This window comes from Falco cherrug, chromosome 4 (assembly GCF_023634085.1).
Source record: "Falco cherrug isolate bFalChe1 chromosome 4, bFalChe1.pri, whole genome shotgun sequence".
Classification (NCBI taxonomy): domain Eukaryota; kingdom Metazoa; phylum Chordata; class Aves; order Falconiformes; family Falconidae; genus Falco; species Falco cherrug.
In genome coordinates this window covers 96,795,173-96,809,962 of record NC_073700.1, presented here as the reverse complement: position 1 = coordinate 96,809,962, position 14,790 = coordinate 96,795,173, and the positions used below count along the sequence as shown (strand labels likewise).

Here is a 14,790-nt window from a genome sequence, read left to right as displayed (position 1 = left end):
TCTGACAGTTTTCAATCAAATGAAAGCTGATTAGGCCATGGAGAGTCTATTTGCACACTTGCCTCCTGTCTTGCCTCCCTTGCACAAACAGATCCCAACGGGGCTAGTTATCCTGAACCCCTCTTCACGGAACATGGTTATTATTTTGCAATCTCCCTTCTTTTTGCAAAGTCAGATATATTTATCTTTTTTTCTTCAGGTTGCTGCAACTTGAACTGATTCTAGCTCCTTGAATTTCTTTCTTTTTACTGTAGTGATAGGAAAATCTGTCACTATCTTTATTATACAGTCCAAAGATTTGCACTGAACTAAAAAAAAAGTCATGGGACGATCATCTTTTTCTATTTATTTTTTTTTATGCAAACCAATAAAATTTAGAAACTGCTAGTCTGCACCTTCTGCAACTCAGCTGAACATGTCTGAATTGTTTATACATATTTCACATTTCTGAGGCTTTCTTCCCTGCTATACAAACCAGATCAACTGTATGAACCGGGTCATTCTCCAAAATCTGGAGAGTGTAAGACAGTAGATCGAGACATGTGCCAGCAAACGGTATGTGCATGTACCAACTATTTCCGTGCGGGTTCTGAGAAAGGACACTTTCGTAAGAAACTATTTTTTACTGTTAATCAAACCAGAATGTTTCATTCCTTAAAGGAATGAACACAGCCAGTTCCAAATAGTGAACTCCTGTTACCCTACAACGGCCACTTATATTTCTTAGAAATGTGAAGGACTGAATCAAGAGAAAACAGTACCTGCTGGGGTAGGGGTAGTTTTTTCTCCCCAGTTTTTCCCATCTCTTGTTTTCCCTGTGGTATTGTGACTGCTGAACAGATGTAACCTGTAAGCGTGCTATTACCAATATTGGATTTGGCTTGGACAGTGGTTTCACACAGGGTGTGTTTGCGGCAGGCAGGCACGCTCTTACTGACAGCACCCATCGCTTCGAAGCGCTTGGCGTTCTGACAGACAAGCTTCCGTGGATTTTTCCATAGCGATCTAGGATGTTATCACCCCCAGTTATCTACACTTGTGGCTGCAACAGGAGCGACCGGCCGCTCTGGCCGCAGCCCCTCCAGTTTACAAGGCAGCACCCTGGATTAAACATGTCACCAGCAGTCCTGTCGCCCCACACGCCAGGCGGGAAACCCGGAGGCGCAGGGGCAGCTACCCTGTGCCAGCAGCACCAGCCGGCCCCGAGGAGCACCCGCGGCTGGGACGGGCGCTGCCTGGCAGCCGCAGCGGCCCCTGCGCGCCCACGAGCCCGCAGACGCCTCCGGAGGCCGCGGCCCGGCGGGTGAGGCTCCCGGCGCCTGCCTCTCGGCGGGAACGGCGGCCGCGGGAGCCGCGGGAGGGGCCGGGCCCGAGCGGCAGCCCAGCCCTCCGGCACCGAGCCGGGACCGCCGCCAGGCCGGCCTGCCCGAGGCCGGCTGCCCGCCCCGCCGCCGGCAGCCCCCGCGGGCGCCCGCCAGCCATGTCGCCGCCCGCCGCTCGCGGCGCCACCTGAGGCGGGGGGCGGGGGCCGGCGGCCGCGGGGGCGGGGCGGGGCGGCCCCACCGCGCAGGGGCGGTGCCGGTCACGTGGGGCGGCGGCGGCCCCGCCCCGCCCCGGCTCTGGCGGCGGCAGCGGCGGTGGCGGCGCGCGCAGGCGTTGCACCTGGCGCCCTCTTCGGGGCTCCTCGTCGCCAGGACAACCGGCCTCGCCGCGGCGCCTCTGCCATGGTGAGCCTGCGGCCCGGCCCGGCCCGCCCCGCCGCCCCCCGCCGCCGCCGTCGGGCGTTAGGGGGCTGGCCCGGCGGCCCGGGGCCCGGGGCGGGGAGCGGCGGCGAGGCGAGGCGGGGCGGGCAGGTGGCGCGGCGGGCGGTGCCGCCGCGGGGCGCGAGTGCTGCCCGGGCCGTGAGGGGCGGCCGCGGGGCCGCGCGGGGCGGCCGCGGGGCCGCGCGGCGGGCGGGCCCCTCACCCTGAGGGGAGGGTGGCGGCCGGGGCGGGCGTAACGCCTGCGCTTGGCGGGCGGGGGTATGCGGGGCACGGGCGGGCGGGCGCGCACCGTGCGGTGCGGGTGCGGTGCTGGGCGTGCGGCCCGCGGCGGGGCTGCGTGTGCGGGGGGTGCCCCGCGGTAACGGTGGCGGAGCGAGTGTGCCTGCCTCTGCCCAGGGCAGGTGGGGCTGCGCTGTCCCTCGGCATAGCGCTGGCGGGGAGAGGGTGTGCCCGCCTGTCGGGGTGAGGTGCGAGGGTGCCTCGCCCCCCTGCGTAACGCTGGGGCAGCCGTTGGTTGGAGCCTCCCTGAGTGCAGAGCGGGTCAGGTGTGGCGGGGCGGGGGGGTGTCGTCCCCTGTGTAACGCAGGAGCGATGGTGTGTGTCTGTGGGTGTGGAAAGCGGCTGGGGCGTGACAGAAGCGTGTCTGTCCCCTCGGTAAAGTGGGGAGGAAGCCAACGTGTGTGCCGGGGCGCGGAACGGGGGTGGTGGTGTCATGGGGAGGGGGTGCAGGGGGTGCTGATGCAGGGCGCTGCGCTGTGTGCTTGTGCCTGTGCCCTAAGCCGGGGTGTGGCCCGTGGGCTGTGTCTGTGGCAGCTGTACGGTGGGACGTTATGCCTCTGTGTCAGTGTGCGTGTGTGTCTGCTATGGTTTGGGCTTCGGGTGTGTGTGTGTGTGTGTTTTCGTGTTGTAGTGGAGGTGTGACGTTGTGTACGGGGACACTGCATCGTATGTATGTAGTTGTGTCTGCATGCTGTTGTCTGGTATGGGCTTGGGTCTGTATATATATATAGTGAGTATTGGGTGTGGCATAATACGTGGATATTTTTATAGGCATGTATGCTATGGGTGTGGCAAGAATTATCTGTACTTTTATATGTGCGTAGCAGGTACAGGGTATGGTATTTTGTATCTATAGAGTGGCAGTTGCCTATATGTGTAAGTATGCATAGCTGTAATGGCTTAACATGTATGCACAGATGCCTTTATAACAGATTTGTGATTGTGTGTGTGGTGAGCACGAGGTTTGTTGCATCTGTATGTAGAGATGGTGTGTCATGGAATGTATGTGTGTGGAGGGTGCAGCAAAGAAGGAAGGGTGGTTGAGGTTTGCTTTGTGGGGAGCCTGTGTGGGGATGTGATACAGTACGTGTATGCAGCATGTGGCGGGGGAGAGGTCCATCGTGATGTTTGTGAAAGGAAGATGACAAGGCGTGTAAGGGGGAGTGAGCAGGGACAGGCATGACATGTTTGGAAAGGGTCTTGGTATGATCCCTGTTTTCAGTTACAACTTGTCTGATGCCTTATTGCTTTGCAGTGATGGTTACAGTGATAGACGCAGGAAGAAGGCACAGTTGCTAGCTTATCACACATGGGGTAAAACAATGCACAGTGTTTTAAGGCAGCAAAATCACTTTATGGGTATGTTCATATGTGTGTAATGTGTGTAGGCTTTCTGTAGTGAGTTCTGGGTGGGGGTGAGGGAGCACACAGCCTCACGAAGGACTGAATCCCTGTGGTGTCATAACTTTTCTCTTCTTCCTTTGCGCATGAAGGCTTATTCATGCTCCTCTTTCTTCTCCTGCAGTTTGCCTTCTGCTCCTTCCTGATTCTAGCCTACATGTTTTGAACCTAAGCAAAACAGCCTTGAAAACTAAAATGTGAGGTGGAATAAAAATACGGATAGAATGGATAGAATGTGTGTGGGATTACAGTACACTCCTATGTAGAATCATGTTGGATTTGGTTTGCAAAGGTTTCAGCATGTAGCTGTTGCTATAAGGAGGAGTAAATGTCAGTGAATGAGGCTGTGGATGGTGTTGTATTGGTGAAGTGATGATGATGTGACTTAATGACATGTCCTACTTCACCTTAGTATTCCATCACACATTTACGCCACATCAGAGAAGATACAGTATTTTAAAAGTCAGTTGAATAAAGTGGATTTATCTCATGTTCTAAACTTAGGAAAACTTACAGACTGAAAAACAATAAACAAAATATTTATAAAGCATTTCACAACATAAGTAAATATTTTCCACTTACCAAACTCCAGGTATGGAGTTTTCCTTCATGGTCTTGTTTTGACATTCCTGATTAGATACTTGTAGCAGTCCAAACTCAGCAGACATAGAATCCGCAAAGAAGCGCTGAATTGTTGCTGTAACTGCACAGGTAGAATCTCAGAAATTTTACCTGATAAGCCTTACCGCTGTGCAGATTCTTATACTGGGCAGCTCCTTCATTGCACTTGACAACTGATAAGAAAAGGATGAAATAACGTCATTTTAAAATTATTTTTGTATGTTCAGATATCTTATTCAATGAATGCTTATACTTGAATTGCTCTCTGTTACAGGGGTTAGTCCCGTTTAGGTTGTTATTTCCCTCTTAACTCTTCATAGCTGCATAGTTTAAAATTCAAGAAAGGTAAGGAAGGAATTAATTTTGACCAGTTAACACTAGACCTTTTAGTATAGGGAATGTCAGTGTTCCTACAAATCAGAAGGACCATTAGCTTAATGCTTGCTTATTTTGACAACAGACTGGAATATTTAGTCATCTTAGTTAAAATTAGGGATAACATGGGGCTAGCAGATGTGAAAAGTTTAAAATAGAAGTCAGATTTTCACTGAAGCATGGCAACTATTTTTAGGTTAGTGTAGAAAAGTAGTACGAATCTTGGCACTGTGTCAGTATCGATCTGAATGACAGCAGAAGGCTACACATTAACAGTACTTCAGCTGCTTTGTCAATTAGATATCAGAATAATTGCGCCAATTACACAAGTTGATAACTTATATGAAAGTTCTGGTAGTGTTTCTGCTGAATCAGAAATACACATAAACAGTGTATGCTAAGTAGGACAAAACCAAATGAAATTGTGAAACCAAAGAGTTCTTTCTCACAGTTCAGTAGCCTCGAGCTAGTTTTGACAATAGCTGCAGCATTCACTTGCATTCTTTCTAATAACCTTTTTAGGAAGGTGATCCCTATGCTCCATAGATTGCTTCTTTTTTTTTTTCTTTTTTTTTTTCTCTCTTTGTTTTAGCACAGTGCAAAAACTGTTAAAATTTCTTATGATACTTGAGTTGTATTTGATTAGAATGTGATAGGGTTGGAGACCAGCTGTCTGGGTGAGCTTTTACAGAATAGCTTTCCCACTTGAGCTTTTAAGATGGTGTGGGATATTTTAATTGTTTCTAAAGCTTGTGAGGAGGAAGATTGTAAACATAGAGTAACTTCAAAATGGTGAAAGCCAGATTTGCATTCTTAAAAATGCTGGAAGTCTTTATCCATTGTTACAACAGAAGAAGGTACACATAAGGCATTAAAAGAACATAATGATGGACTTAAAATTCACTTCAAACTGGTGTCTCCTCTGTCAATTCCATGTTTATTTTTCAGGATCCAGAAATTACTTGTATGTCTCTATCAAAGTTTAAACTAGTTCTTGAGATTGAAGATTTTTTTCCTAGTAGTTTGTGAAGATCAAGCTTCTCTCTCAGATCAATTTTTCAAAATATGTGGTGTGCTGTAAATGAAAATTGTGTATACAGTGTGATTCTACAAGACTGCATGAAACCAAATGGATTATTTTTGTGATGAAACAAATTATACTTAAAATGTGATGGAGGCTGCCCTAGTTTCTATTTCAATATGTCTCTGTAGAGTCTTAAAGTTATGTGGGGGATCAAAGGAGAGTACCTTTCTCAGGTGTTTTGAGCTTAGGCTTTTGCAAATTGCATTTGAGTGTCTGATGCTTAAGGAGGGGTTTGTTATTTACCTGGTCAGGAAAAAGAAAGCACAAAATCTGTAAGGTAAGTAATTTTTGCTGACTCCAATGACCTCCCTCCTGTGTCCTGTCCTGCCCCTCTGCCAAAAAAACCCAACAACAAACCCTCCAAAAAACCCCAGAAAAAAAACAACAAGCAAAACTATGGTATGAATTTAAGTGTTTAAATGGCCTAAATAGTTTCTGTTGGGTACAGAGAGGTAATGGAAATGCAACAATACTTGCGCTGTTTAAAATACAAGGGCACCTCAGTTGATACAATCAGCTACAGCCAAGCTCTTCGGTGATTCCCTCTGGGTTGTCTTTGCCTTGGAGGAAACACTGCACTTGTGCTAGAGGACTAGAACTGGAAATGCGCCCTTTTCTGGGCTTGCGCATTTATGACTACATGGAACCACAAGCTGCTGCTGTGTAGCCCACAAAGTACTTAAAATTTGGTATCAGGCTGCTACCCTTAAAATATTGGCCATACTTCATGGTATATTCTCTTTTTCTATCCCAGTGTTTTCCTGTGTTCTCCTTCAGGCAGTAGGAAATAGTAAACTCTGTTTTCATTGGATTTGTTTGCTGTTCAACTGGTTAACCAGTATGTTCTATAAATTTAAATCGATAAGGAGACAAGACATCATCAGATCTCCATAAATGTGAAACTTTACCAGTATGTCAGGTTTGTCTGTTTTCAGAGGTTGAAACTGAGGTCAGAGCTTCGCAGAGGAAGGGCATTTCCATATCATGACTTGATACTATGTAGTAGTTATCTAAATATTAAGGGGCAGAATGTCTGAGTGTGCTTGCAGTTCTGAAAATGGTCTATGATGTACTTCTAAAGTATCAAGGTTATTTTATCTCTGCAGAAACTAAGGAACCATAGATTTTGGCAAATACTAACAATTAAGTGAGTGTCCAGTTTCTCTTCTAAATCTCAACCTCTTTTCTTGGATCAGCTTGAAAAAGGTGTTTTGGAATGCTACTATGATGCTGTTTCCTTTGAAGTCAGTTATAATTGCTGCTTGTAAGCATGAAGAGGTACCTAATTTTGTCTCTTATAATTGGAAGCTTTTATTAATTACACACTACATATATGGTGTGTGCAGCCACAATACAGGTTTTGTGGCATCTCTTTTTCTGGTTCATGCTCTAGGGAGATTGCCTTGCAGAGAAGGTTTGCTTTTCATAAGAAAGATTTCACACTCTCATTATTAGGAAAAACATCAGTTCTGACATAGTGTTTATGATGCAGATCAAGCACTGTTTTGAAATGGCTTTGTAGAAGCTATAGAGTCGTTTTTGTAATGAAATATACCTTTTAAATCTCAAATATATTTTTGAAGAGCAGTTATGTTGGGGAGAAAATTATTAGTACTCAAAATTCTTGTTTCACTGATGATTAGAAGAAGGGATTCTGCTTCATCCACGCAGTCAGGACTTAAGCTGTAATTTCATTTACAGTTTGAGCTAAGTACAGTAAGAAAAATAATTGCCTTTCTGGATGTGGGATTGCATGGCTGGAGGGAAGACTGTGTCAGTCCAAATTAGAATGGTGCAAACTCCTGGGGAAATGGACCTGCAGGAGAATCTGTGTGTGCACATGCTGGGAGGATTTCAGGTCTCCCTTGTCGTGCCATCAGTGTGTTACTTTGTATGCTAATATTGGAGACTGGGAATAAAACTTAGCCGTGTGTATGGCAGTAAAACCAACTATATGCATAAGTGGTGATTCAGAGGAGGAGTTTTGAAAGGAATACTCTTAAGGGCTCTGATGAACCTGTGACTTGGGTGGCTTAGACTGAATGGCTATCCGTAACCAAATACTGCTGCATTAAAACAAATGGCTACCAGCTCTTCTCAAACTGATTTTTCAGAAACGTATCATGCTCTGAGTCTGAGAATGTGTATTATATAGCATGATTGTAGAAGACTGCGTGAAACCAAATGGAATATTTTTGTGATGAAACAAATTGTGATTTGAGCACGCAGTCCCTGTGAATGTTGTGATGGAAGCTGCCTTAGAATTTATTCCAGTATTTCTGCTTAGAGTCTCAAAGGTACCTTCCTTTGACCATTCAAGTAACTTTCTCAGGTGTTTTGAATGTTGGCTTTTACAAATTGCATTGAGTTTCTGCTTGATGCTTAAGGAGGGATTTATTACTTACCTGGTCAAGGAAAAAAAAAAAGCACAGAAGCTGTACGATGTGTAATCTACCCTTGTGATGGGCTACAGTCAACAACTGCTTCATCCATCTGATTTTAATTTTCTGCCACAGGTCTGTTATTCTTGAAGCCATGAAGTAGGTGATACGGGTTTCCCCATGTTCCACTTTAAAGTGATTTGTAGATTCGACTGTTACTTGAATGCTTTATTTTGTTTTTTAGGAATAATGTTTAAATGCTCCATCATGTATTGGTTTTATTTGGAAGTGAGTAATCTTAAAAGGGGAACAGTGGATGACTATCTGACAAAGGAAATATTCAGTAATTAATTTGTTTAAAAAGAAAACAAACTGAAGAAAAGATTTACCAATCAGTATATAACTAACAAATGATGAGGATAAAATTTGGTCTTTTTTGCACCTGTCTCTTTATGTATATTTACAGAATAAGCAGAGGTACAATTGACAGCTTTTTTTCCAAATTTCTTAGTGTTTAACCAGTAGTTGTTGTTTTGTGGGTTTTTTTCTGAGATGAAACAATCTCTAGTCTTGAAATATTAGGTAAGGAGTAATTTAATTTTCCATGTGGTTCAGGCTTGTTTTGCCATTTCTGGTAGTGGTAAGAACAAGATGCTTTTAAAGACAAAGTGTGAGCTAGGTGGATCATAGCCTGAATGGAGGATTAATCTTCCATATAGTTCTTCTCACAGAGTAACATAGGGGAAGTAGAACTTGCAAACCTTTTTTTTTTTTTTTTTTTTTTTTTTTTTTTTTTTTTTTTTTTTTTGCAAGTAATAGTGTAATGGCTGTTTCTTTTGATTTGGTGTTGGATTGAACCTAACGTTTTCTGTCATGCAGGCTACAAAACATCAGTTACATCATGGCAGGTATTGATAAAACACTATCTTTCAACTGAATTTTAGGCCTGCCAGTAATTAGGTCAATCACTAATTCTGCAAACAATTAGATTTCCCCTTCCTATTTTTGAACAAGTTAAAGTAGGATCTATAACACTATGTCAGTCTGAAATATTGACATGGTACAGAAAGTCTTAAACGTCAAGTTTGTTCAGTGCCTCTTTGGTCTGTATCAGAATTTACAGTGTATTAAAAGTTGAAATAAATCTGTGTCACAGCACGTTAAATAGCATTGCTGGTAAGACAGCAATATGTGAAAGTATGCTTAATATGTGGGGCTAGTTTGGAGGATTGCTGTCTCTTTGGTGACTTTGTAGGAGGTGAGGTTAAGTTTTGCATTAAAGGATGGGCAGCTCAGCTAACAGGTCAGGCTAACCTGTTAGACTTTAATGCCTTGGCTGCTTGCAGTAATTAAGCCATACTTTTGAAAAGACTTGATTGGTGATTTCCAAGTTTGTTGTTGTTGGTAGGTGACTGTCTTTCTGAAAAACGCACAGGAAAGGGTGATGTCAGCTATTTGGTCAACTGAGAATGAGCTAGTGTGCTCGAGACAGCGGCTCCATGCTAAGAGGCAGTTGAGTTGGAACAGCCAAAGGCCTTGAGACAGAATTGTGCAGCTATGGCCATCAGCTCTGAAGTTCACAAATGACCTTGACCTGTCACCCAGTGAGAACAGGGCCTTGCAGAACCAGACTGATGCCCTCCAGTAAAATGTGAATGATGTGATGTGAATACCAGCGCTGGCAAAACAAGAATGGTAGCTCTTCTGGAAGAAAACAGAGCAGTGAAGTGGGCAGTGTGGCCAGCTGCTTCGGCCTGGCAGGTTTTATAGTATTGGACAGCACTTGCTCTGGGAAAGCTTTAAAAGCAATATGGCCCTTATAGGCAGCCCTAGCTCAGTGGAAGGCATTAAGGAAAGACAGAGAGGTGTTCACAGGTGCATTTGATCTTGCTCTCTGAAAGTAAGCCTTAACAGTTTAAGATGACCAATGCATTAAAACCAAAAGTAATTGTTATGAGGTATTAGTTGCTTTTGATCAGTCAGTTTGTCACAGTGCTGGAAGAGAAAAGAATCTGACAAAACACCAGTGCAAAAGGGTTGCTAGGTATCCGGCAGTGAGGAGGAAGCTATAAGCCTACTGAATGCAGCGCCCTGAATTTTGGTAGAAGAGTGTCCAAGGGAAAAAGAGGTTAGTGACCACAACAGACCAGGATGGCTGGGGTCTTGAAGTGCACAAAGTCAAAGACTGGACCATGGTGAACAGCCAGAGTATAGGAATGAGAGCCTGGAGAGCAGATAGTGTCTGTGTATTGAAATAGAAGACTTCACCAGTCTCTGCTGTAGACAAGCTCGGCTTGAGATGGGATTGCCTTTCAAGGTTTGCTTCAGTGTGTTTTAACTTTATTGATTACACAGAAAGCTTTACCATGGGTTCTAATTTAACACCGTCAGCTGTTGTCTTCAGTATCACTTATTTCAGTCCTCTTGGCAATGCATATCCCTTAGCCTAACACTCTTATTGCTGCCTAGATACAGTTAGTTACATTTCGCTACTTGCATGGGTTAAATGATTCCGTCTGTCTGCCTGTCTAATGCATTAATTGTGTATTTCCAGAGAAAGCAGCAGCTAGCAGCAATTCTCTGACCATTAGAGAGCAGTCTATAGTGTAATGTGAGATAATCTGAAATTTATAGTAAAGGAAGATGGTTTACTCTTCTTCCTCCTGCATTTTTCTGCTCTATTTAAATAGAGAGCTTTTTAGGATGCCATTCATTACTTTAGTGTGCTTGTGAACTGCTCTGGGTAGCAAAGCTGATCTGCTGGCTTTGCTGCCACAATAGCAAGAGGCAATTTCAGTAGTATAGCGAAGGGGAAATAGCACAGGCAACAATCAGGTGCCTCCAATGAGGAGAGATGTACAGCAAGCTGATGGGTTTTTGTGTTTGGTAACGAAAATCTGAACATCAAGGGAACTGAATAAAACTTTATTTTGTCAGGATTTTCATTTTAAACATGATGTTCTTATGATGCCTATCACTGCCTAAATAATACTAAATAAATACTGTTCTTGCCAGTGAAAACCTGAAAGACTTGATGTGTTTTACATATGGCAATATTTACAATTTAACTAGTATGCTTACTCTGTCAGCTATCATAGGAGGAGGGAAATGTATGGATTTGATTCTGAACTGCTGTCTCCTTTGGCAACAGCAACTCAATGTTGGGTTTTATTCCTGGCTTGATAAATAATTCAGCTTTGTTTTCAGTATATATCTGTCTTTGCTTTTTGCGGATGTTCTTTGGGGTCTCTTAGACTTCATCTTTGCTCTTTCCCAGATCTACATTTACCCGTAATTACTTGCTTTAGCGCATTACAAAGCAAGGCTATTTTTGAGTTTGGTTTTTAGTAACTTCTGATTTGAAAAGTTGACAAGTTGAAAGTCCTTATCTACTTTTATTTCAGTGGCAATTAGATGCATAAATATCTCTGTGGAACTGAGCCGTAGTGTCTGAGCTGCTAACAAAACTGTTTCATCTGTAAAGAAAATAGTCCTCTTCAATTGAGGACTGAATGACACCTAAAATTGCATCACTAAAAAAAAATATTAAGGACTATCACCAAAACAGTACTATAACCTTATTTTGATCTTGAAATACTAGTTGAAGGGAATTGCTTATTGTTTTAGACAAGCTTAATGAACCAGGATTAATAGTCCTTTTTTTCTTTGTAGAGAAAACACAAACTTTCTGAGCATCTTGGAGTTCTTTGCCAGACTAGGTACAAACCCACAAATGCACAACTCCATCAGAAAAGACTTCTTCAACTCAGTAATTTTGGTGAAAACAGGAGAGCTTCTTCACTAACTATTAGACCAAAAGAGAATAATATGTGGTGCTTTTAATGGTGGCAGGCTAACTGTGATGTACAGTTATGTTCTAGGACTAATGACAATTAATATGTTTAAGGAGGCAAATCAGGGAGAGTATTCTTTTTGAATTTGACAGATTTACACAATGGATACTTCATTTATATAATAAAAGAGATAAAAAAATCAAGTGTAGTTGCTGAAGACATTTAATGTAAGCAAGTATTTGGTCATTTTTTAAGGAAATACTTCCTTTTTAGCTCATTATAACGAGTCTTTCAAAAATACAGTGAAGATACCACCAAGAGGGGTCAGTTGAAGCATGTAAGGAATGGCTCAAGATTCAAGTAATAAGCAATTACAGTTTTCTCTCATGGGTTTTGTGTTGCTGCTTCTCATAGTTCCTTTAAGAATCTCGTCTTCTGTTTACAGGAAATTTTAGAGTTGGTTTTAGAGTAACATTTATTACAGATGTTCAATCTCACCTGTCCTTTTTCCTTGTGCACAGATTTGTCTGTTGTATTGTGGGATTTTATACACTTAAAAACGCTTTTCTAGATTTTGAGATACTTTGTCATTAACAGTTAAACTTGCTACCAAATGCAAAAGCAAAGAGAGAAGAAATACTCTGTCTACATCCATGGTATTCTTCATTATTATTCTGTATTATTGTGTATGGGTATTTTGAGGGCTTATCATTGTCAGCGCTACCTGTAACTGAAGAAAAATAAATTATGTTTGACAAGATTACTAAAATATTTTTTTATGGTGATCGAATGCTTCCTTGATTGTTTCTGGTGGGGTTTTTTTTGTGTATGTTTTGGTTTTTTTATAAATGGAAACAGAAAACTAGAAGTTATATGATAAAAATCAAGTAAAAACCAAAAAGGATGGCACTGTTTACTTTGGAGAGGTGATGCATAAATGTACTCAGGATATTTATTTCATTAATGGATGTTTTATTTTTTCAGGAAGTGTTCAAAGAATAAATATATTACTCTGTTTGCACCTTCTGTCTTTTCTCTCCGCTTGCACACATTCAAAATCACATTACAAATGTTCATCTAGAAGGTGACTACTCCAGTTATCCCATGCCTATTCTTCCTTTGGGGGAAAACTAGTACTGATGAGCTTTTGAAGAATTCCCTCTCCTGAGATTGCAAATGCAGTATGACTCTAGAGGCTAATACACTTTTTGTAGAGTAAAAGAGTAGTTTAAAAAGACTCTTCCATTTTTCTAAATATTCATATTCTGTAAGAACAATACTTCGTGATATAACTATAGCTATGCACACAAGAACACATAAAACTTACCGTTTGAGGGAAAACAGCTTCAAATCTGTGGCCTCATGTGTGGCTTGTGTAGCAGGCGGGGTACTTCATGTGGCTGGGCAAGTTGCACGCTTCTCATATTAAGTAGTAAAAGCTGCACTTTCTTCAGTATTAACTGGGATTCCTAAATGCAACTGTATTGGTCATACCTGCTGTCGCGTATTCAAAACAGTTTCTCCATCCAACTTTTAAGTCTAAAGTTACCTCACATAAAAATATATAGCGCTTATAAGCCTTTTTCCCATAAGAGTTACCAGTTATGTTGTACGTTTAGATTTTCAGCTTGGCCTTAGTAGAAAAATATTGTTCTCAAAAATCTGTGCTATGATTTATAGTGATTTGGCTTTTTAATGCAGGAGTTGGTGAGTAGTTGGAAATAATCAAGTCTTGAGCACACATTGTAGCTGTTCGTGTTAAACAGTAACTTGCTCATACCTTACAAACTTAAATGCTGTGTCACCTTCACACAGTGAGCATATATCCATGTTACTGTACATCTGAGAATCTACAGTGTAAGGAAAAAATTGGTAACAACAACTTTTCCACTGGCAGAGTGATAGCACACATAAACTAGTAGCAGTCTGCAAGGCAGCTTTATTAAAAATATATATTTGTGTATATAAGTGGGAAGCGTATGTGAGGTGATGTAACTATTGAGGAATTAACTGCAACTACAAAATAATTAAGTTAAAAGAGGATTTTTAGTAGTCTATGGTACTGAATGTTCAGATTCTGGACCAGAATTAATGAGGTCTAAGTTCACTTGTCTGTTTTACCACGGACTGTGTGTGTTCTCACAGAGGTAACTTCCTTTTTTGCAACGTCATTTGTTTTAACCTGTAATGTATGAGAGTGTTTTCCCACTTCGCTTTTTAGTTATCACAAGTTCTATGAGGATGGCATATGTGTCTCCTTTTTCTGAATGAGTGGTGCAATAAACACAATTAGGCCTGTTTTGACTGCTCTAAAAAGTTACCCAAATATATACTATTGTTTTCAGTCTATAAACTGTAATCCATGAGTAGCATATAATATTAAAATGGCAAACATGCAAATAATTCATAAATCTATAAATTGCCAAGCTCATAAAGAGTCAACCAGTTCTAAAACCGGTGTCTTTCGGTGTAAAGGCTGAAAATACTGACAGCAACAGCTATTGGATGTAGAGCAGAACCAAGAGCAAACCTGGACCTGTGGTCAGCCGAGTGGGACTGCTTAAGGCAGGAATGTCTGTCTTCTGAAGGAACTCAGAGTTATCCCGTTGAAATACATATGCATGGGTGTTTTACGCTTTGAATGGCAACAATCACCAGTCTGTAATTCTGCTGTTCGTGTTGCAGGAAAAGGAAGCTTGATTAAATTTGTTAGTCCTCTTGAAAGATGACAGTTTTATTGTTCTTAGATGTATGGGTAACTGCACAGAGGTGGTGAGTGAAGAAAGTGGCTTTTGCTGTTGTGTCACAATTGAAAAACAGTAGTATGCAGTTCGACCTGAAATCAGCCTAGGATGTACTGGAAGAGAAAAAGGGTTCTTGACAGCAGCCAGATGGAAATTCAGGTTTTCTAATCTCACAGTAAATTTTAGGGAGACATTCTCAGAACTCCTGGATGTGTCCTTTCTGCTGTCTCCCTTTTTTTTAAAAATGAAGACAGAACCAAGCTTATATTCAGCTTCTTTTCATTTTTGCTTGGTGTACCTTTTTTCAGAACTACCTCTTGAGTTTCCTTTTTTTTCCCCTTTATTTAT

General features: G+C 42.3%; 1 protein-coding gene across 2 annotated transcripts in view; it reads left to right on the top strand.

The window, feature by feature from the left end:
- The first annotated feature begins 1,585 nt into the window (after positions 1-1,585).
- FBXL2 (F-box and leucine rich repeat protein 2) overlaps positions 1,586-14,790 on the top strand; it is a 55,877-nt gene continuing 42,672 nt past the window's right edge. For both annotated transcript variants that reach the window (XM_055706728.1, XM_055706727.1), the window contains exon 1: positions 1,586-1,727. In XM_055706728.1, coding sequence (XP_055562703.1) covers positions 1,725-1,727 — 3 coding nt within the window. In that variant the 5' untranslated portion in view covers positions 1,586-1,724. The remainder of the gene's footprint in view (positions 1,728-14,790) is intronic.